General features: G+C 41.9%; 1 protein-coding gene across 1 annotated transcript in view; it reads right to left on the bottom strand.

Annotated features, from left to right (window-relative positions):
* LHCGR (luteinizing hormone/choriogonadotropin receptor) overlaps nucleotides 1–22,123 on the bottom strand; it is a 64,536-nt gene extending 42,413 nt beyond the window's left edge. Inside the window, exons 1-3 of the mRNA XM_002812041.3 lie at nucleotides 21,901–22,123; nucleotides 3,660–3,731; nucleotides 1,590–1,664 (exon numbers count right to left, since the gene is read on the bottom strand). Coding sequence (XP_002812087.1) covers nucleotides 1,590–1,664; nucleotides 3,660–3,731; nucleotides 21,901–22,070 — 317 coding nt within the window. The 5' untranslated portion in view covers nucleotides 22,071–22,123. The remainder of the gene's footprint in view (nucleotides 1–1,589; nucleotides 1,665–3,659; nucleotides 3,732–21,900) is intronic.
* Between the last annotated feature and the right edge of the window lie 647 nt (nucleotides 22,124–22,770).

Genomic DNA, 22,770 nt, shown 5'->3' with positions numbered 1-22,770 from the left:
AATATAAGCTATGTTTTAGCATTACCTGGGAAGTCTGTTAAAACTGCAGCTTTCCAGGTCTGGGATAGGACTGTCATCTGTAATTGTAATGAGTCCAACGTGTGATTCTGCTTCTCAGCTAAGTCCAGACTATGTCTTTTGCACTTACTCATTATTTTGGATTTCTCTGTAATTGGTGAGTAGTCTCACTTCCCTGGCTACACTGTCATCTCATGGTGGACATTTATATTTTATCTCTTCTGTATTCCAACAGCATTTGGCCCTGTATTGGACACATGGTAGTTGTTCACATACTTACCAATTAATTATTCTCCTCAGGTAATTTTTCACTGGATCATTTATAGGGGACCTTGTGGTATAGTGGAAAATCAGGAGCTTTGAAGAAAGACAGTCTGGGATTGAATCCCAGTCCTCCCATGGTCTAAAGCAAGCTTGTCCAACCCACAGTCTGCATGCCACATGTGGCCCAGGATGGCTTTGAATGCGACCCAACAGAAGTTTGTAAACTTTCTTAAAACATTATGAGTTTTTTTTTTTTTTTTTTAACTCATCAGCTATCGTTAGTGTAAGTGTATTTTATGTGTGACCCAAGACAATTCTTTTTCCACTGTGGCCCAGGGAAGCCAAAAGATTGGATACCACCGGTCTAAAGTGTCACATTGGTCAAGTTTCTGTGCCTTTCCAAGCCTCCATTCCTTCCCATGGACAAAAGGGATAATTACCCCCACTCTGCATGGTAGCTGTGAGGATTAAATGACACAACATAGAAGAAACGCCAAGCACAAGAGCTCAAAAAATGTTTGATGCTAATACTTTTCCCCTTCCCTAACTTTTGAAACTCCAAAGTAGGTAAAGTTTGAGTGCTCTTCTGGAAACTCAGGTTTGGACCACACAAAGCAGCAGTAGGGGGCCTGGTGTAGAAGTCACATGCATTGATTTCTAATTTCAGCTCTGACACTAACTTTCTGTGTGATGTCAGGCAAGTAAGTTAACCTCTTCAGGCCACAGATTCATCACTTGAAAACTGAATTAAACCAGTCTTTTCCTATCCCTTTTGTGATTTTTTGGGGAAATGATACTTTGGCAAGGGTTGTTTCTAAGAGTTAATTCCAAAACATCACAATAACAACAAAACCCAACAAATCCAACACACACATGCCTATTACACAGCTTTTACACTGTAGGTATTCAAGAAACATTCACTGAATGAGTGAATGTGCCAAAACAGCCCCCAATGAACCAATTTATGATCTCTAAGCTCTTTTCCAAATTTTCCCACTATCCGAAGTGCTCCATACCCTCCATAGGCAAGAGCTACTTGGCAGGAGTTCACAATGTCAATTTTAATTTCTATCTTTGTGTTGTGATGTTTCAGAGTTTATACAGCTCCCAGGGAGAAGCAGTTGTCACCATAGCAACCTACAGGCCACTGCAGTGAGAAAAATTAGTGCCTGCCCAGACCTAGTAATTGCTGTAGTCTTTTCCTCTTGGATTCCTAGCAGTGGATGCTTGAATACAAATACCAAGTGGGCTCCAGCCAGTGAGGGTAATAGTGTACAGCAGTAAACTGTCTGTTAGCTGATGCTTACATTTCAGACAAATTGAGGAGGTTGTCAAAGGCATTAGCTTCTATCCTTTCCAGGGAATCAATCTGAGAGATTTCACTAGGGAAGAGACGGGGGGGAAAAAGAGAAAGAAACATGAAAGAAATGACCGTGTCTGCATGATAATGAGCTACGTGTGTGACCCAACAACGGGACACCACTGTGTCCCCCTGAAAAGAACAAGGATGTGCAAGTTGTCCCCAAATCATACAGTGCTAACATCTCCCTTTAGAAGCACTGATGGGCACCTACAACCCAGGTGCAGTTGAAATGCAAGTTTTAGTAGCCCCTGTTTATGTGACAAGTTTTTCTCTTATGTATCTCTGACTCAGAGCCACAGATTGTTAGAATGGCATAGGCCCTTTGAGAAAATCTAGTCCGATTCCCTTGTTTTACAGCTCTGGAAATTAAGGCCCTGAGAGGAGAGGCAAATAGTATTTATATTAAGGTTCAAGACTAGGATATGGATCTCTGGGTCCCAATTCTGTCACTCTAGTGAGGCTTTAATATGGGTTGAATTGTTTCATAACTCTTAACCGTTAGTTTCCCAAAATCTCGTGCTGAGGCTGTTGCAAGGTGGTCAACTCCTGCACATGGTATCCGTCCTGAATTACAATTACCGATTTCCTTGACTGTTTTTCTCACTTGTGAGCAAACTGAGGACAAGGAGTATATTCTATTCACTTCTGAACCCCTGATGCCTTCATGTTGCTTGGCACAGAGTTAAGAGTACAAATGAATGAATAAGTGAATGGAGTAATGAATAATTGAATTTTTTGAAAACAATACAAAAATAAAGGAACAAGTTTTGTCATATATGATTCGCAAGCATGTAGGTAATGCTAGTGTTACCCTAAAATCCCAACATAAGCTACCATTTCCTGCCAGTTGGAAAAAAGTCTCAAATTCACAAACTGTACATTTGCTTATTTCTAAGGTTAAGGCTCACTGAAGGCTTCAGACTGATGAGAGCATTAGCCCACAGAAAGGCAGAGCCTAAGGTAGCTAACGTCTTTTCTGAACAACACGGCAATGGATTGTTCTTGGCTGATTCATCTTATTCCTACCTATTGGTTTGCTTATTTAACTGTAGCTCCTTTTCTCAGTAGGAGGTCTTAATGCATTAAAGGTTATCAAAACTCAACATTCCAACTTGAGAGCAGAAGAGTGTGAGTTAAGCTCAAGTAAACTGACAAGTCTGTAACCTTCAGGGAATTTCCTATAATACGCAGTAATTCTTGAGGAACTATTTTAAATATTCTGATTGCTTACTAATACCCTAAAGGGCAATAGAGGTTCCCAAAGGAGCTAAGATTGATGCTGTAGCATCTTCTTTAGAGATGCAAATCTGCTTCCAAAGTCCAGTGGATTGTTAAGATTACAGACGCACTGTGAGAACTCAATGGCCATGAGGTCCTTTGACTCAGGCTAATATTAAGAAAGATGCTGGAATACTGGGCCCTTGAGAACATTCTCTCTCCAAGTATGGGAACTTTGGTCCTAGAAGCGGAAACCCAGAGACAAATGATCGAAGTTACGTCTGACAAACATGAGATCATACTGCATTATCCAGGTGCTTTACACTTTTGATAAATGCCTTTCATCAATACAGTTATAAATACTGTGTTTTTGTCATATACTTATATTTTAGATATAAAGATGATCTTCTGATGCACAATAAACTTCCAACACATTTTTTTTCCTATGTGGGTGTTATCTAAAAATGTGACACAAGGGAATAGCTGCTCTAGCAGAAGGAGAATTTTTATGATTGGAATCTATCTTTTTTTCTCCTTAAAAGGTATATCATCACTTATAAAATGCATTCAGTTCTTTGAAGCAAGGTTAATTATCTGGATTTTAATGACTCTTAAAAATCATACCTTTTCTTCAAAGGTCTCTAGTTATTCTTTGTATTACAAAGATAAAAATATGCGAGTATCCTAAACACAATTTCTTTCCTAGAAGAATTATCCCCTTTCAAATGTGTTTTCTCTTAGAAAAAATTCATTATTCCAATTACAAATGTTTTTTGATATGCAGTAACTTACTTACATTTTTATGACCTCATTAAGTCCTCTGAAAGCTTGAGATGGGATCACTTTGACAGGGAGGTAGGCAAGAGATCTAGAAAAGAAAAAAGGAAATCCAAGAGTTTAAGATTTATGATAGGGTGCCTTTTAAGTTCATGAATAAAATGTGTATGCGTATGTGTGTGAGAGACAGAGACTTCAGAGTTCCCAAGAACTGGATTCAGGCTGAGGATTCTAACTTAAATCAATGAAGAGATGTGCCATGACTTATTCTTGGTCTTTATCAAAGAGTGTATAATTTTGTGGTGAAGATTGTGAACGTTGAGATCAGACATACCTGAACTCAAATCTTTGCTGTCCCACTACTTGGCTATGTGATTCTAAGCATGTTATTTAAGCCCTCCAGCTCAGTTTCTTTGTCGTAAAATTGCAATAATAATTCCTACTTCACAGGGTCATTGTGATGATTAATCAGGATAATCCATGTAAGGAACAGAGCTTGGCACCAAGTATATAGTTAAATAGTTGTAGAGTGATCCTATAGACTTGGTTGGGAAGATGGACAAAAACTATGTTGAGTGGAGTGGAGAAATTAATGATGAAAATACAATTGGAAATTATGCAGGCAGGAAAACAGAAGATTTATTAAGAACATGCCCCCATCTTGATCTCTACTGTCTTTCCCAGGTAGCCTATTTCAATATTATTCCAAAGAGACAACTTTGATCCTATGGTTAACTCACATGGGCATTTCATGTCATTTGGGGGGAATGTCTATGAGATCATTTCCTTCAGGCATTCACTTATGCCCACAGGAACAATCTAAATATTCTTGAAATTGAAATAAAAGCTATGCTGTACTTAAGATTTGAGAAAAGAGTGACACTCAGAAATGCAAAACCAGTATAGGATGATGTGTGAATGCTAAAGGAACTGGAGGTTAAGATAACTCAAGAGGAAGCAACTGCAAGGCAGGGATGAACATGCAGCCAACGTTTATTGAGTATCTACAATGGTTTAATGTTTTGGCCCAAGGACTGGCAGAGAGGAAGGGAGTGGGCAAGGATATTTCAGGTGGGAAGTGAGTATGTGAGTATCAGGAATATGAGAACAAAGGTGAGAGATGCTGTCTTGTTTTTAACATGTCTATGCAGCAGAGACTGCTTTAAGCTGCTAGGAAAGAACACCTCCATGATGGGCAGATGAAAGTAAGATTTCTTACAGTCCCAGAAGGGACCTGCTACAGCTGTAAGCTACTGTGTGAGTTATACACACCCATTTGTGACCTTCTTTTACTCACTCAACAATGGTGTGAGGTGGGAATTTCTCTTACATAGCAGAAGAAATTGGGTCACAAAGAAACTAAGTAACCTGAACAAGGTTACAACCAGGCAGAATGACTCCAGACATCCTTCCCTGTGCAATACTGGCCAAAGCATGTCATTCTTAATCCAATGTCTTGGTGAGCAAGGTGGAGGGACAGACATTGCAGCCTTGCTTCTCCTGAGAGGAAGTATGTCACATTCGCTCTATTTCTTCTGCAAAGCAGTTTACCAGTCGTTTCTCCCTAGGTGCTAATGGGGAGGAAATTTCATTTCAGAAAAATGTTTTCACTCAATAATCTCTTAGAAATGATATAACCTAGAGAAAGTAATCCAACTTTGGTCTCTGATTCTATTCCTGAAGACATTCCCACCAAGGACATTTTTTAACACCTAAACTCATTTAACAAAGGATCCGAGAAGAACAGGGACAGTGTGGGGAGAAATCTTGTGATGGCATGTTTGCTTCCTATATTTCTTCTGGAATCATGTTCTCTTGGCTTCCTGATTAAAAACATGGTTTTATTGCTCTCTGCACTGCCAAACCAATAAATTTCCAGAAGAGAAAGCTGTATTCCACTGTACCCCTTGCAGCATCAATAAAACTGACAGCCAAATTCTGATTCCAGAATCTTTATTGCTGGGAATAATGCAGTGCAGAACATATTTTGGAGAGTGTTTACATAAAAGCTTCAGCAGAACCCTTCAGAGCTGTTTATTCATGCAAATGGAGCCCAGAAGCTGAAGTCTCTCAGCAGGCAGCCTCCTTCTCCAAATGGGAGCATGGTGTGACTCCCAGAGGAGCAGTTCGGTTCAGATTTGACCAGGGAGGTTGCCTGAGCTTTTGATTGATGTAGGGAGGAGGGATGAGGAGCAAAGGTCGGACAGAAGTGCAAGAAGCTGTAGATCATGCAATGGCAGTCTCCAGTGGCTACAGAAGCAGCCCTGGTGCAAGCTGAAATTTTGCAGAGTTGATGTTGATGCTGCAGAGCAGGAAAGGCAGCAGTGGGGAGAGTGAAACTAGAGCCTCCTCTATAAAAGAGACACCAAGTGAACAGCAGGTGACTTTGTGGATATGGCTGGGTCAAGAAAGAGTCCTGGGGGCCAGAGAATGGGGACAGAGGTGGGGTTAGACAGGTGCACTGTGCTTTTCACAACAGATGTGTTCCCATGAGGCAATACAGAGAATGTGGTCCTGTGAATCCAAAACCATTTTCCCTACTGACTTATATGTTTTTTTTCCAGAAATGTCACATCTTCATTTCTGATTCGTCTTTGATTGGTAGCAGTTCCTAAGCATTCAAGTATCTGTTTCCAGAATTTATTAATAAAGTTTATGATTTGTTGATAACTGTTTGAATGTACTCCCTTTGAAGGTGCCCCACTCTCTATTGGATGCATCTATGATTCTTTCCATGATGCCAGAAACTTTTAGCAATGTGAACAATGATCTTAATAACCCTGCGATTCCACTTCTGTATACATTGAGAAAAATTCTCAAACTGATACTTAAAGGAATCTTGTACAAACATTTTCTTCACAGCATTGTGGCATCAGGGGCCTCGAGGCAACCTGGGTGTCCATTACTAGGTGAGGGAGTATGTAAAATTTGGACCATGCACACCTAACTGAATAGGAGAGCCTGTAGAAGTGAGAGTCTAAAGGCACACAGGGTAGCATGGGTGGATCTTCAAATCATGGGACTGAGAGAAACAAGAAATTACTGAGATATAATATACTGTTTGCAGAATTAAAATATATGTAAACGAAACACTAGACATTAACCTCCTCCTGCACATGAACATACACTAGGATTGTTATCTAAGGTGAGTTGAGAGGAACAGAAGTGGGAGAAGGAGATAAAATAAATAACTAAAAACAGAGAGGGACTTTGAATGGACTAGTGATAATGTTACATGAATGAAGAAATATGACCAACTTAACCCTCTGTACTAGAGAGACAAATGGAAAATAAAAAAGGTTTATTTTGATGTATTGGCTGCCTGCTTGCTTACATTTCTTCCTCCTCCTTCCTCTCTCCCTTCTTCTCTCCTTCCTTTCCTTTCCTTCATTTTTTGTTTTGGAGTTAGGCATACTTGTATTCCAATAGTTTTGTGAACTATTGTGGAAAGGTCTAGTCGGTATCATTTGATATAGAGCAGAAGCCAAGGAGAACTGAGGGCAAAAATGCCTAAGGCAAGGACAGTTCAGCAGCTCTGCTGTCCAGGGTCAAAAAAGGAATGAAAGCTATGCATAAAGCAAAGAAAATAAAGGAAGGACAGAGCCCTTTCTGTCTCAGCAAAAGAGGGTGATACACCACAACTATGCACCTCAGATGGGTGGTAAAGAATTAGGGTTACTGGGCAAATATGAGGTTAAACTTGCAGGGTGGAGAGTTCTCTGTCGAAAGGTGAGACAGCTGTGGAAAAATATGGCTGTAGAACTATGCAGCTACTTACATTTATTATATTTTCACAGTCTTTTTTGCAGTTTTGAACTTTTGTTTTTAAATAAATTGATGAGGCAACGCAGGTGGCACCTTGCCCAAGTGCCTTTGCCACAGATATTGAAACAAATGCTTCAATTGGATTACAAAGGATGCATTAGTTTCATCAGCTTGGAACCTCCATCTACTCATTAATCTCATCTGCAGGTCCCCAACCCTTCTAGTTGTGTGTTAAAGTTGAAATCGAAACAGTCTGTACTCCTTAGGGCTGGAACTAAGTCATTCTCCCTAGTGCTGGGATCTCATGATTGGTCATGACTCTGGTGAGGCTTGTGCATCATCTAAACTGGACCCAATAATATTAATATTTGGAGGGCAGGAGTGCACCTGCCAGTGCCTTCCCACATGCTATGCTGGTGTTTGTTTTTGTCTCGATTTCTTATTCTGTAGCTTGCTTAGTCTCCCCAGAATCCATCTAGGAGTAGGGCTTCTCTTAGTTCCTGCCTTCTCTTTTTCTCAATCACCAGATCCTGATCCCTGTGTCTCTACCCCTTAGGGAACACTGCTGCCCTAGAACAGTTCCTCGTTGCTGTCTGGTTAGGATCAAGCTAGTATCTCTTACTGCTTAGTTCTGACTTTCAAACTGGGCCCCTTGGCACAGATGGTGACCCTGTGTTGGGACTACCCAGTGGAGTTGGGTTACTTTCTGTAGTGGATACTGTGGTGGGCTACCCAAATCACTCTTTAGTACTGACGCACCAATTTCACCAACTGCTAGGAAAGAGTGGGTGGCTGAAGCTCTCAGCTGAGTTGCTCTCCTAGAATTATGCTTACAGACTGATGTGGTTTGGGTCTGTGTCCACCCAAATGTTATGTCAAATTGTAATTCCCAATGTTGGAGGTGGGGCCTGATTGGAGGTGATTGGATCAAGGGGGCAGATTTCCCCTTTGCTGCTGCTCTTATGACAGTGAGTGAGTTATCATGAGATCTGGTTGTTTAAACGTGTGTAGCACCTCTCCTCTCTCTCTTCCTCCTGCTCTGGCTACGTGAAAATGTGCTTGCTTCCCTTTTGCCTTCTGCCATGTTTGTAAGTTTCCTGAGGCCTCCCTAGCCATGCTTCCTGTACAGCCTGCAGAACTGTGAGCCAACTAAACCTCTTTTCTTTGTAAATTACCCAGTCTTGGGTGTTTCTTTATAGCAGTGTGAGAATGGACCAATACACAGACCAAGATTGCTACCTTACCCAGGATTATGTCTTCTCTTTTGGGCAGCCCTCATCCAATGACTGGACAATGTATAGAATAAAGGCCCAGCCCCCTTGCCTCCAGGTGGGACTACTCAGAAGGACCGTCCTATCTTTAGAGCTTCTTCCTATCAATTCTTACCTGGGCCCTGACTTGATCCCTTTCCCAGCCAAATCCAATTGCCAAGCACTCAGTGCAGCTGTGTCAGAGTCCAGTGACAGGAAAATTTACAGCATCCAGATAAATCTAATTACCGTAAAGAAGATAATGCCACCTTATCATCTCCTCCCTAGTGGTTTCTAATGTCTCCTGGGTACCCAGGATTGGGGCTTGGGCCCCTCTTCTTTTTTCTTTTGAATTTAATAACACAGATGGCCTTGGAAGGAGCCAATTTGTCCAGTTTAATTTTTGTTAACTAATCCTCAAAGTAATGTTACCTGGAGAGCTTCAGTCAGGTGGGCTCTAGTGTCCCCCTTTAAGAAAACAGAAGATTTGTTTTGTGTGTTATATGTATTAAAAATTTTAAAAAAGTCTGGAAATCCTTGCTTATAAAAACCTATCAATTGGGAGACATATGCACTATCAAATATTTCTTTGTTCTATAGACGGATTTACTGCAGGGTTGCTTTAAATAGCAAACTCCCTAGGTGAATGGAAAATAGAGTTCAATTGACACACTCTCTCTTTTTAAAGACAGGTATTGCATAAAGCAAATTATAACTGTAGGTTTCTCACCTCCCCTTGGTTTTTCAGAGCTTGAGTACAAGATGTTTCCCAGGGCAGGGAATCCTTCTGATGCCCTCAGGCTGAGGAAGTGCAGAGGGAGAGAAGAGCCAGGGAAGAAATACAGCACCAATCTGGAGTCTCCAAAGACTGTATAGGGTCTTTGGTCGCTTGCCAGAGCTTTTACTTTTCCTTCTGCCCAACACCTGGCAGAAGTGAAGTGTTTTTATTCACTACCTTCTAATTTTTGTTAAAATTGCCATCTATATTATTGATTTAAGAAAGCTACAAACATCCATTCATTTTCCACAGATAATGAGTTTATTGCTAGAGCTACATCGTGAATTCCAAAGCACTACAACATCAGATGAAGGGAAAAAAGAGAGAAATCAGAGACAGTTAAAGCTTTTTTGCCTAATGAACTTGTTGAAATGGGAGGAGGTTTATTTAATTATTTAAATTCAAAAGAATTTGGTGTTTTTGTATTTATTAAGATCTTGTTCTACACTCAACAGTGTCTTAAGAAGTTCTGTGTTCTTTTCAAAGCTGCTCACAATTATAATAAACTTGCTTTCATCTTAGAATAAAATAAAAATAGCTTTCCTCTTTCCAAATGATTTAAAATCTTCGAGCTTTCAGAGGCATCCGTCTATTTGGTGGCTTCATTACAGGGAATGTCTTCACTTATTGGCCTATTGTCTTCAGCATTTACCTAGAGGGAGCTGAGGCTTCAATGTTAACTGAAATATGAAGTCAGTATAGATGAACATCCAATATATTAAGCTTTACACCAGAAAACTTTGGAACAGTCTTTAAAAATACATCCAGGTGGTTTTGATTATTGTTGACTGCTCCCTGCAGTTATTGTATAAGGGTTGCTTACAAGTCATTTGGTCCAACCCCTCACCTTACAGAGAAAGAATCTTAACTTAGGAAAAGGGAAATGACTCTTTTGAAACCACATGGCAATTCAGAGGCCGATCTAGACTAAAGCATTGGTTTCTTCCTTCCTGGTTTGGTGCTGTTGTCCTCCAACAATCAAGTCACATCAGTACTGTTCATCTGGATGTTTGTTGATACACTCTACTACATGATCCTCTGTTTTTTTGTGTGAAAACTTAGCCTCCTGAAAAGAGCCATCAGCTTCTTGAGGACATAGCTCAGTTTCAAGATGCAGCTCAAATCCCTGCTTCTCCATGAAGCTTTGGAGCCTACCAGAATGTTTTTCTCTTCCTCTATCCTCCTCTACACTTAATTACTACACTATTTTTTTCCCTTCGGTATTATTTGAGAATTTACCAGATGCCATGAGTGAACATTTCCTCTGTTCTCCCATTGAACACCCAGTCTCTGGTAGATTCTGCTTTCCACATTGTCTCTTGCTTCCAGCCCCTTTATTCCTTACCCACTGCTACTCTTGGCCATTCTTTTCTCCACCTGGACTATTCTAGAGTCCCCTAATTGGTTTCCTCTCACTCCATCGTTGCTTTCCCCTGACCAATCTAGATTACTCTTCCTGACAACTCCGGCTATGTCATTCTCATGTCAAACAGCTTCTGTGCCACCCCCTCGGCCAACCTATCTACAAATGTCTCAGCCTTGCATTCAAAGCTCAATCTTTATTCACCAGTTGTGTCACCCACTCTTGCCCTCGTGTAACCAATACACTAGACTTGCACCATCTCATATGGCAGCCATTAGCCATATGTGGCCACTGGGCAGTTGAAATGTAGGCCAGTCTGAATTGAGATGAGCTGTAAGTATAAAATGCATACCAGGTTTTGAAGACTTGGTAAGAAAAAAGAATGTAAAATATCTCAGTAGTTTTTGTATTGATAACATATTGAAATGAGAATATTTTATACATACTAGACTAAATGAAATGTTTTATTCAAGTTAATTTCACATTTTGAAAACTTTTTAAATGTGGGCACTAGAAAATTGAAAATTACTTGTGTGACTCACATTATGTTTCTACTGAAAAACACCTCCCTAGGCAAATCAAACTATTTGTACTTCCTGAACTTGACTCACACTTTCCTGATGTCATTCATGGTTCCTACTGTTTCACACATCTCCCTTCTCTGCTGGTCACATTCTACCCTGGATTAAAGGTGCATCTCAGAATGCAAATCAAAACCACAATGAGATGCCATCTCACACCAGTTAGAATGGCAGTCATTAAAAAGTCAGGAAACAACAGATGCTGGAGAGGATGTGGAGAAATAGGAACATTTTTACACTATTGGTGGGACTATAAACTAGTTCAACCATTGTGGAAGTCAGTGTGGCAATTCCTCAGGGATCTAGAACTAGAAATACCATTTGACCCAGCTGTCCCATTACTGGGTATATACCCAAAGGATTATAAAACATGCTGCTATAAAGACACATGCACTCATATGTTTATTGCGGCACTATTCACAATAGCAAAGACTTGGAACCAACCCAAATGTCCAACAATGATAGACCGGATTAAGAAAATGTGGCACATATACACCATGGAATACTATGCAGCCATAAAAAATGATGAGTTCATGTCCTTTACAGGGACCTGGATGAAGCTGGAAACCATCATTGTTAGCAAACTATCGCAAGGACAAAAAAACCAAACACCGCATGTTCTCACTCACAGATGGGAATTGAACAATGAGAACACATGGACACAGGAAGGGGAACATCACATACTGGGGCCTGTTTGGGGTTGGGGGAGGGGGGAGGGATAGCATTAGGAGATATACTTAATGTTAAGTGATGAGTTAATGGGTGCAGCACACCAACATGACACATGTATACCTATGTAACAAACCTGCACGTTGTGCACATGAACCCTAAAACTTAAAGTATAATTAAAAAATGAAACAAAAGAAAAGGTCGATCTCAGGTACTACACACTCTATGGAATGGGTTTTCATCACCAGTGGCATTTGCTTTCTCTCTTGAAGCCACATAGTGTGGTAGTTAAGAGTGCACACTCTGGAGCCAGCCTGGGTTCAAATCAAAATTTCTATAAAATGTGTATAATCTAAAAAATCTCTGTTTACATAATACTAATATAGCATGCAGTACAAGATAAAGACTCAATAAGTATTTTTATTAATAATTCACAGCTGCTTACTGTGAAAGATTTAGGCCACCTAGGCTACATTTAATGACATCTCTATTTCCTTAGCAGGGGGTAGGGGTGGATAGGTTCCATACTTTGGAATTGATTCTTCTGTTTGTCATGGGTCAGTCACCTTTAAGTCTATAGCATGCCTATGGCTTGTTCCAAAATCTTGACTTTCCTCTGATTAGGACAACTGAGAGGGAGAATAAATACTCTCAATTGGTATCTTTCTTTTGGGCTCAGATATCTCTGTTAGGCCTTGTCGGAGAGCCTTTTTAAGAAGTGATAAAGAACAACCTTCAATTAAATATTTCAACTCTAGAGAGCCACTCTGCAGATTTTGCATTTGAGCATTGATTGTTTTAATGATCAGTCAGTTGAAACTTTCCCGTTGGAAAGTGCAATTTGAGTGACTCTCCTCTAAGACAGCCATTCCAGAGCACCCAATAAGGTGTGAGGAGTTTATGTCTTATCATGTGAACCAAGATGTTAAGAAGATTCCTGGATGATGGATTTTTCAAGTCATTTGTGCAACAAGTGAATTAAAAATATACAGCCTCAGAGGAAAATGGTAAGTATATCTAAGCCCTTACTCAAAACCCATTTAATGTTTTCTAAAGAAACAAAGCAAAATAACCCAATCTGTATCTCCTTAAACTAGAATTTGTCTAGCAATAATATAACATGACAAGAATAACTCTGGTAAATAAAACTACATGTTGGGTTCTCCCTGGGGAATGTCTGCATCACCTGTAATGATTTCTTGAAAATATTTTTCAGAAGCTGAGACTATTATGTTGCCAAGGCAGTGACATTGCAGATATGCTTCAGGAAGCTCTGTCATTAAAAGCGGCTCTTTCCCAACACTTAAAAACTTTTTTTTAAAGTAAATGTGTAAAAGCTGGTTGCAACTGATATACTACATACTTTTATTTATTATTATTTTTTCTTTTACCTTTTTTTTTCTTTTTATGAGGCAGAGTCTCACTCTGTTGCTGAGGCTGGAGGGCAGTGGTACGATCTCGGCTCACTGCAACCTCTGTCTCCTGGTTCAAGGGATTCTCCTGCCTCAGCCTCCCAAGTAGCTGGGACTACAGGCAAGCACCACCATGCCTGGCTAATTTTTTGGTATTTTTTAGTAGAGACAAGGTTTCACCATTTTGGCCAGGCTGGTCTGAAACTCCTGACCTCAAGTGACCCACCTGCCTCAGCCTCCCGAAGTGTTGGGATTACAGGCGTGAGCCACTGTGCCTGAGAATGGGTTTGAAGTGCCTGAAATTACTGGCATGTTTGCCTTCACTTTTTACTAACTTATCCCCTCTGGTAGTGACCATTATGAGGTTGCCTGTATCAAAAATGCCCCCTTCTCTGGAAGTACCTCAGAGCTCGCCACATTATGGTGGAAGAATCTTGCTGACTGAGCAGATTGATTCTATGCTGGGTGTGCCTGGGTCAGTCAGATTCTCCTTTTGGGAATTTGAAATTTATAAAAGAGGGACAGAGAGGAGTCGTTTTGGAACTGACTCCTTGTAAATCTAGCTCCCTGAGCTCCTTGTAAAAGAAGCTCCCTGAGCTCCTTTTGCTAAGATGCCAGATATTCTCCTTACATCTTCACAGCATACTTCTACCTCCTTATCCTTCTATTAAGTTAATCTCTTATGATTAAAATGGTCAGAATTGATTTCTGGTGCTTGCAAATGAAAAAAGACTTACCCAGAGCCCCACCCAATGTTTCCAGGTTGAAGTAATCCACTATTCTATGGATAGTCCATAACACAGGGCATATGCTGGTGCTCAGTGAGAGGACCGAAGGCTTTGAATAGTGATTCCTCAGTGGTCTCTCTAAGCTGGCAGGAACTGAGCTTAGGGAATAACCATGTTAGCCCAGCTGCCTTTATACAGAATGAGCCTTAAAACACTACACAGTTCAAATGACACTTCCTCTGAGGCCTCTTTGTTACTCTGGCTAGAAGAGATGATTCCCTTCTCTGAACTCCTATCTTGTTTATAACTTTTATCTAGCATTTATCACATTCTCCATTTCCCTGTAGTCATTTGAGAAGTAGATATCTCTTCTACATCTGGAAGACTATAAGCTCCTGGAGGGCAGAGACGGTGTCTTTGGATCCTGCATCCTATCTTGTACATTTCAGTACATAGTTCCTGAGTGGCCAACAAGCCTCACCTGAAGGCTTTCTGTGTGTCCAGTCTGAGGCTTAGGGATGGCAAAAGGGGGAGGAAAAGATCCAGAATGCGCTTGGATGCTGTAGCTGGGCAGACAGGACCAAAAACAGCCAATAATCAGGTATTAGGAGGTATGTGTCAGAGGCAGCTCAGTCTGGGCTGAAAAGGCCAGAAATTAGACTCAAGGCAATAATAAGCTCTGCTATTTTGGTATTCTAACTTATTCACTTTCCAGGTTGAGAAGACCTAGTGGGTAATTTTCTCTAACACCTCCCAGGAACAAAACTGTTCCATCAGTCTTGCCCCTTGGATGATAGATATTTACTGTTCAACCTCACATATGGGCTGTGGGTTTTTTAGTCTTCTCTGCATCATCAGATTATTACAATAATACCTTGTAGCTATGTGAAAACTTTATTTCCATACTTTTGGTTTTTTTTTTTGTCTCATTTATCTTCACTATATCCGGTCCCACTCAGGGACAGAAATCATCATGTCCCTTTTACAGACAGCAAAGAGATTTTATCATTGAGCCAATACCTACAGTGCAAATTAGGGAAAGGGGACCTGGTGCTAGAACCCAGTTCTGCCCAGTCTGTCCTGTTGATCAGTTTGAATAATTTGGGGACTGCATTCGACCCTACCCTGTCACACCAGAGCATCCCCACCTCTGTGGGCTCAGAAATGCTGTCTGCTGTTACTCATGAGGTGCAATTAGGAACCCAGGAGTAGCGTAACCTCATTACGTCAGAATCAAGGACAAATGTAACAGCAGCAAGGGATTAAATCTTCATTCTGAAAGTTGAGTTTTATTTATAAATTGTACTTTTCTGAATTTGGCTAAGGTGGCATTAAGGAGCTGAGGTTCAGGGCCACATAGAGAGCAGCTGTGAGTGGTTTGCCAGGAGGTGGTGTCATCTCCCAGTGAGGCAGAAGCTGGGAGTAAATGAGGACCCTGTGGAGAAGCAGCTAGAAGCTGCCCACCAAGTCAGAAAGCCCACCTGCCTGGTGGGAAGGATTATTTTAATTCCTTTCATAAGAAAAAAACCTGGGTGGGAATTTGCTAAAATCTGCATTAAATATGATTTTTCTGCAGCCAAGGGGAGCTGCCGGAACAAAGCACATATGCTCCCATGGAGCCAGCCCTCTCAGCTGTGGAAGTGAGCAGCAGGGCTTCTCTTCACTACTGTGACTCAACTGGCTTTAAAACCTCAAGTATAAGATCAGAGTTACACATGGCCAAGACACCATTTGGTGTAGCCACTCTGGGAGATTATATTTTGGAAAGAGACCTTTGTTGCCTCATTTCAAGACATGAAAAGAAGCCAACTGAGGGGCTTAGGAAGAAGATAGAGATGGGCAAAAGAGCAGAACTGGAGCCCTGAATTAATCTGATTTACTGCTTTTGAAATAAAAAAAAAAAAAAGAAAAACCCAAGGAATTACTGCTCTCCAAGGAGGGAGCTGGGTCCAATGCCAAAGAGATCTGTGTGTGAACCTTTTGGCTCTACACTTGCGATGAGATTTTGGGAACTCTGTTGCTTGTTTTTTAGTGTCTTGCTAGAGGCTATCATTCACTTTCCCCAGCAGGGTGATTTTTAAACAAATAAAATCTAGTCCTTCCTGAGCTTCTCCCCAGGAGTCTGTGTATCAGCAAGGTCAGGTTTAAGAGTTGCCTTGAAGGCATGGCTGGGAGAGCTGAGTCAGAACTAAGGTTCAAGATTAACCTCAACCTTGGTCCTTTGTTTCTTTAGGGGTGGTTGTGGTGGTGGTGGGGGTAGGCTAGGGAGGTAGGAGATAAACTTTCTTAATTCTGAGATTTTTTGGCTGGCCCAGATTTAGGAAAGCTGAGGGTAGGGCCAAGCTGTCTTTCTTCCAAGAGTGTGGTAGTCTTCTTTCTGTCTGTGGATTCTTTCCTGGGGGCTGTTACCTTGTGTTCTACACCGGGAGCCCATCTGTCTCAATTCAGGCTGCCTTGGTGGTTTTTGTTTGTTTTCAGTTTGTTTTTATTAAGGAATCTTGGGCTGGGGATTGATTCTTCCCTACTGAGTCTAAAAAAATAAAATGAAAACAATCTAGATGGAATATACTAATATAGGTAAGCTTCAGGTCTTGCTTCCCTGAAGTTGATATGTCTGCTATTTCCCATTCAAACGATGGACTGGAAGCCTACAAATTCTGTTATAGGACCTGGATGCTGACATAACACAAATAACTCCCTTCAGAACCTATAGCATTTTCTCACTTCCCCATTTTCTAAAACGGAGATTTAAAAAATGACATTTAGTTGTAATACATGCTAGCTAATGTAGACATGCTTCTTTTTTGCATGAGTTAATTGTTCCTATTCAGCTATCTCAGTTTAATCATGAAACTCAGTAACACTTTAATTATACTACATGTGAAATTCTGGGTACCCTGAGTTGAATGACACTTCTTCAGGTGGTTCTTACTCTAGCCCAGTGATTCAAAACCAAGGAGTGGGGAGGAATTTCCCCCTGTCCCCTCCAGGGGTCATTTGCCAAATGTCTAGAGATACTTTGGGTTGTCACCATTTGGGAAGGCAGTGCTCCTGGCCAGGGATTCTGGAAAACATTCTACAAGGTACAAAACAGCTCCCATAACAAAGAATTATCTGGCCCCAATTGTCAATTGTCAATATTGCTAAGATTTAGAAACCTGCTCTGGCAGAAGAGGCACATGTTGAACAAATGGTTGCATTGTGGTAAGATATGTACAAAAATATATGTAAGCCCATGATATTGAAGTGAGTATGTGGATGGGGAAGCTGGAGGTGGAGTGGGGGTGGGGCAGTGGGCATCAGGGAAGGCTTCATGGGGAAGCGACTCCTAATCATGGTTTTTACTTAATGCCTTTGCAACCAATCATCTAATGGCTTTAATTGAAAGCTTATTAGTCAAGAACTACATATTGGGATTTTTTTTTCTTTTTGCACAACCTCTGAGTAATCAAAGCTCTCTAATAACTTTATGTCTTCTCTTAAGAAATATTTCCCCCCCCAAAGCCTGGGAAGAATTTATTCAACCTTCTTCCTTGCTTCTCAGCAAGGAATCTAGTCGATTTTCACCTGTGGTTCTTCCACCACGACCCCTCTTTCCTTCTTCACAGTTCAGCTTCTTAACACTTGGCCCATGAAGCTTTCCCTTGGAGACTTCAGTTCATAGTGATTAATTCATTCTGTGAATTCCTTAGAGCCTTGTTGTCTTTCTCTCTACACCTATACCAGTCTCTTGGGGGTGTGTTTCCACTTAGATTGTGGGCTTCTCAAGGACAGGAACCACACACTTCACATGTACATCCCTCTACGGCATTGAACACTGTTTTGGACCCTGATTTACACTGCAAGTGAGAGGAAGAGGAAGACACTCAAGAAAGGTGTCAGGAAAGAGTAATGCTGGATTGATATGAACATTGCATTAGGTTGGTGCAAAAGTAATCATGGTTTTTGCCATTGAAAGTAATGGCAATTACTTTTGTACCAAGCCAATATCTTGCCAAGGCCTCTGGGTTATGTCTTATTACAAAGTCTAAAAGTTTAATTTCTGCTTAGTAGGTACAACATGCAAAAAATAAATTGCCATAATTATTATTAGCATTTTCTTACTAACAGATTTTTCAAAAGCTGTTTCCATATCAAGCAGATCAACCTTTCTGTTGTCATAGAGACAAAGATCTTTATATAGCCATGGGCAAGGTGAGATTTTTTTCTTCTCCTCTTTCCAGTTGCCTAGAACTAATAAGAAAGGAAAGGACATTTTTAAATCAGTTTTTTCTTTCATTTTTTTCCCCAATTAAAATGAGTGAAATGTGGGATGTTATTTTTTGTATCACATTTTAGATTTTAAATACTTATGTTTTTCATAAAATGTGAAAGGGGAGGAAAAATTTGAACGATGCCATTTTCAAAATTTGTAAGCAGCAGGCTTGTCAGTGATAAGCAGCTATAATCCATGTACCTTGTTTTTTTTTCTTCTTCTTAAACCAAGTAGTGAACTTCAGATGGAGGTCTTAGAAGGTAAGGTTACTAGGACCCCAAATGACTAAAGCATAAACTAACATCTATTGAGGGACTAATGCTGAATCCTAAGGTTCTCTGCGGTACTTGCCTCCTCCAACCCTGAGAACTTGGAGTGCTCCCCTTCTCTCTGCAGAGGCAAAGTCTATGATAATGTAGTGCAAGACCACATCCTCTCCTCCTGGAAGCCTTACCTCATAATGTAAGCTTTCTTTTTTTTTTTTTTATGAACTGATAACTTGCCATCATAGCAGTTTTCTGTCTCATAATTACTGTTTATCATTTCATGCATTCATCATCAAGAAAAGAGGATTTCAGTATGAACCTGTCCACTTTTCCTGTCCTTTGTCTTAATATTGAGTTATTCCTTTACCCATAGGTCTTCTTCCCTCAGGACTCAAAACTATTCTTATTCTTTCTAAGATTAATCTTTCCCCTATGTTGTTAGCCTGATGCTCTCCTCCTACCCTCACTGAGATCTGACAATTAACATTCCTCCCTCATTCCCTGTATCTTCAGTCTGTCCTCCATGGATTCCTTCCTGCAGTCGTCTTTGAGGGGGAAAAAAAAACTTTCCTCAATTCTGCTTATTTTCCATCTGCCTCCGGGTTTAGGATTTTGATTTTATGCCTTTTTGCAATAAATAGGTGTTATGCGTGTTTTGGGGGGTGGTGGAGAAGGGAAGCGTATGGCACAAGGACTTTTAAAGCACACTTTTTCCTCTCTAAGATGATACCTCCCTGGAGAACTGTGCCTTGGTTCTGAAACTTTAGTATGCATCAGAATCATCTGAGGAGCTTGTTAACATGTAGCCTGCTGGACCCCACCCCTGGAGTTTCTGATTCAGTAGGTTGGGGCTGAGGCCTGAGAATATGCAGTCTAATATTTCCTAGGTGATGTTCAAACTGCTGGGCTAAGATCATACTTTGAGAAATATTGCCTTGAAGTAACAACCCTCCCTTTGCTTAACATGCACCTCTCTTGTCATATGGATGTTGGTGTCACTATGTTGTGCCAAAAGTTACCCTGTTTTGGCCTGCATAGGCTCAACCTCCACAGAGTGACAAGGGCATCTCTTGAAAGATGAGGGCATCTCTCAACCATCTGGTGCTCAGGAAATGAAACCTTGTGAGGGTCACCACGCTTGGCTAAGGAGGCTAAATGACTGGCAGAGGATGTTCCTGGTGGTGGATGCTCAGGGTCTCTACCCCCAAACCTAGTCAGCCCTATCAAATATTTTTGAGGGATTCTAGGATTCTTGAAACCCTGCTGAGAGGCAGCAGGAGAAAGTGGAATTTTTAAAAAAATTAACTTCAGCCTTTTCCAGGGAAGGGGGTCCCCTCCTGAGAACAGCACGTGGCAGCAGGAGCCCTTGAGAGATCTTACTGAAAAGCCGAATTGAGAAGAAACTGGGACTTGGCCCACCCATTCATGCCCCCAATGGGAGTTCTTTGCTCAGTACTGATTTTGGAGAAACTGTGTGTGTGTGTGTGTGTGTGTGTGTGTGTGTGTGTGTGTGTGTGTGTTATTAAGAAAGCGGTAGTTTTTCTTACAAAGATGAGCAAATTTAAAAGATAATTAATAGATAAAATCCTGAATTGCTACTCAATAGCTGTGGGACCTTGGGCAAGTTATTCCTTCTCCTTGGATCTCAGTTTCTTCTAATCTGTATGATAAGTAGCAGGCAAGTGAGAAAGTCTGTTAGTAGTACAGTCATTCTTAAGAGCAACACGGCATGCTTGTCGGGGACGGACCAGGGCTGGAACTTGGAAGGCCTGTTGCATGGATTTGTGGATTGATTGAAACAAATTCTATCAGCACGGTCCATTCCTTCAGGGAATGGAGCTGACAAGATAATTAATGGAAACTAATTAATATAAACCCCTCAACCCTTTAACTGTATCTCTCAACCACAATTATTCCCAGAAGGCCTTTAACTTTTCAACACGAAGAAGCCTGGCCTGGCAGGGAGGGTGAGTCTCCTCTATGAAACGGGCCCATGACAGACTGTTGACGGCTCAAAGGAAATGGCAGAGGGGGTGGTCTCCTTCCTTCCCCAGCACAGAATTCCATCATCTCTAATTGTTAGGACATGATCAAGACTTCTACCAGCCTTTTAGATACTCTTGTCTTTTGTGTTTTTTTCCTTTCTTTTCTTTCCTTTTCTCTTTTCACAGCTGTATTGAGATGTAAATCCTACACTATAGAATTTAAAGTGGACAATGCAATGGTTTTTAATATGTTCACATGCAACTGCCACTACAATCTAATTTTACAAACATTTCATCAGCCCCGCAAGCCCACACCCACTGATTAGTAGTCACATACTCTCCCTCCCATCCGCCTCCCCAGCCCTGGTAACTACTAATCTATTTTCAGTTTATCTGGACATTTCATGTAAATAGGATTATAAAATATGTGGTACTTTTTTTTCTAAATGGGAGAAAGGAGACCTGATGACACCCTGATAGACTAGTACTAAAGGCTCCCCTTCTCCTCTTTACCCCATTACTCCAGAAACAACGCCCTCCCCCTGCTTGCTGATGTATACAATCCCTCAATCAGGCCTGTGAGTGTGGAGGTGGTGCGCGGGTGCCAGCGGCAGGGCACAGGGCTTTTGGTCCATTAGACCATAAGACTGACGTTCAAGCACATCTGGGCACGGCGGAGCAGCAGCTTGTATGCTCACTAAGATGCCCGTGTGACTGCCAGCAGTCAGTTGACAGATTAGGTCACCCTTGGCCATAGGGCCTGAGCACTCCATTCCTAGAGGACCACAGGGTGCCAGAGCCCACATTCACCTTCCCTGACGTGGCTGGCCCAAGGCTCAAAGGCCTGTAAGACTTCTCTGGCAGAGACCCCTGCCAGAGGAGTTGAGGAGCGTCACACCCATATTCCGTTCAAGCAGCGGCAGAGAGCAGGCCTTCCCCTGAGGCTCCTGAATTGTTCTACACCCCCGGCCACAGCCCCAACCACGGGGAAAGAATGGGGCTGGGGCTCTCAGAGGCATGGGGTGGTAAAAACAACCACCAAGTTTTGGGTTCTCATCACCCTAAAACGTAGGGGAAATTTGATAGGGCAAAGCGTCTTTCTCCAAGCTTCCAGGGAAAGGGGGCCAAAGGAATAGGGAGGGAAGGTGGCATAGAGCGATGGACGGTCCTGCATCAAGGGGGCCGCGACGGGAGCGCTGTGTACTCACAGTCGAGTGAGACCGGCCGTGGGGCCGGGGCAGCGCAGGGCGCCGTCGGGCACGCAGTTGCAGGGCTCAGGGCAGAGCGCCTGGCGCAGCGCTCGTGGCAGCGGCGGCTGCAGCAGCAGCAGCAGCAGCAGCAGCTTCAGCAGCTGCAGCGCCGAGAACCGCTGCTTCATGGCCGGCGAACTGGGCTTCTGCGGCTTGCCAGTGTCTTGGACGGCCTCTGAGTGCGGCCCGCACCCCTCTCCCCGCCCCTTGGCTGCCCTTCCACACACCCTTCCCTGCCGGCCCGCCCCTGCCCTCCCCCTCTTACCGCGCACCCCGCTGAGTCTGCTCTGCCTTGACCTGCGACAGTGCCCAGTGACCCCATCACCTCCTTCCTGCTACTTTCCCCTGTCTTGTCCCCTACCATCTGCAAATGGCCCTAGCTATAGGAGGTAAAGAGATTTAATGGCAAATGTTTTGGATTAGAGGTGGGGAGTTCTGAGTTGAGTGAGTTGTGACACTTCCCGGAACCCCTTTTATTTCACTTGTGAAAGGGTCCGATGGATACTCGCTATACCCACATCAGAAGGCATAAGAGTGCCTAGCTCTGACATTTCTCCTCTCTTTTATCCTCAACCCCTAATCCTTTCCCCTTCTCTTTTACCAAATCCCCCCACTCTACAAGTAATCTCTGCCCATCCTCGCAACTACCCCAGTAATTTCTCTTGGTGGTAAATGCTTTCTTCTTTATGGTATAGCTATTTGGCTTGGTCCTATATGTCTTCTATAGATTGGGAGGTTCTTGAGAGCAAAATCCAATTCAGATTTATTTTTTGTATTCCTTCTGGCTTCTACATGGTAAGTCCTCAGTAAAGATTTGTTGAATGAATG

This window comes from Pongo abelii, chromosome 12 (assembly GCF_028885655.2).
Source record: "Pongo abelii isolate AG06213 chromosome 12, NHGRI_mPonAbe1-v2.0_pri, whole genome shotgun sequence".
Lineage (NCBI taxonomy): Eukaryota > Metazoa > Chordata > Mammalia > Primates > Hominidae > Pongo > Pongo abelii.
This window is presented reverse-complemented; position numbering and strand designations above follow the sequence as displayed.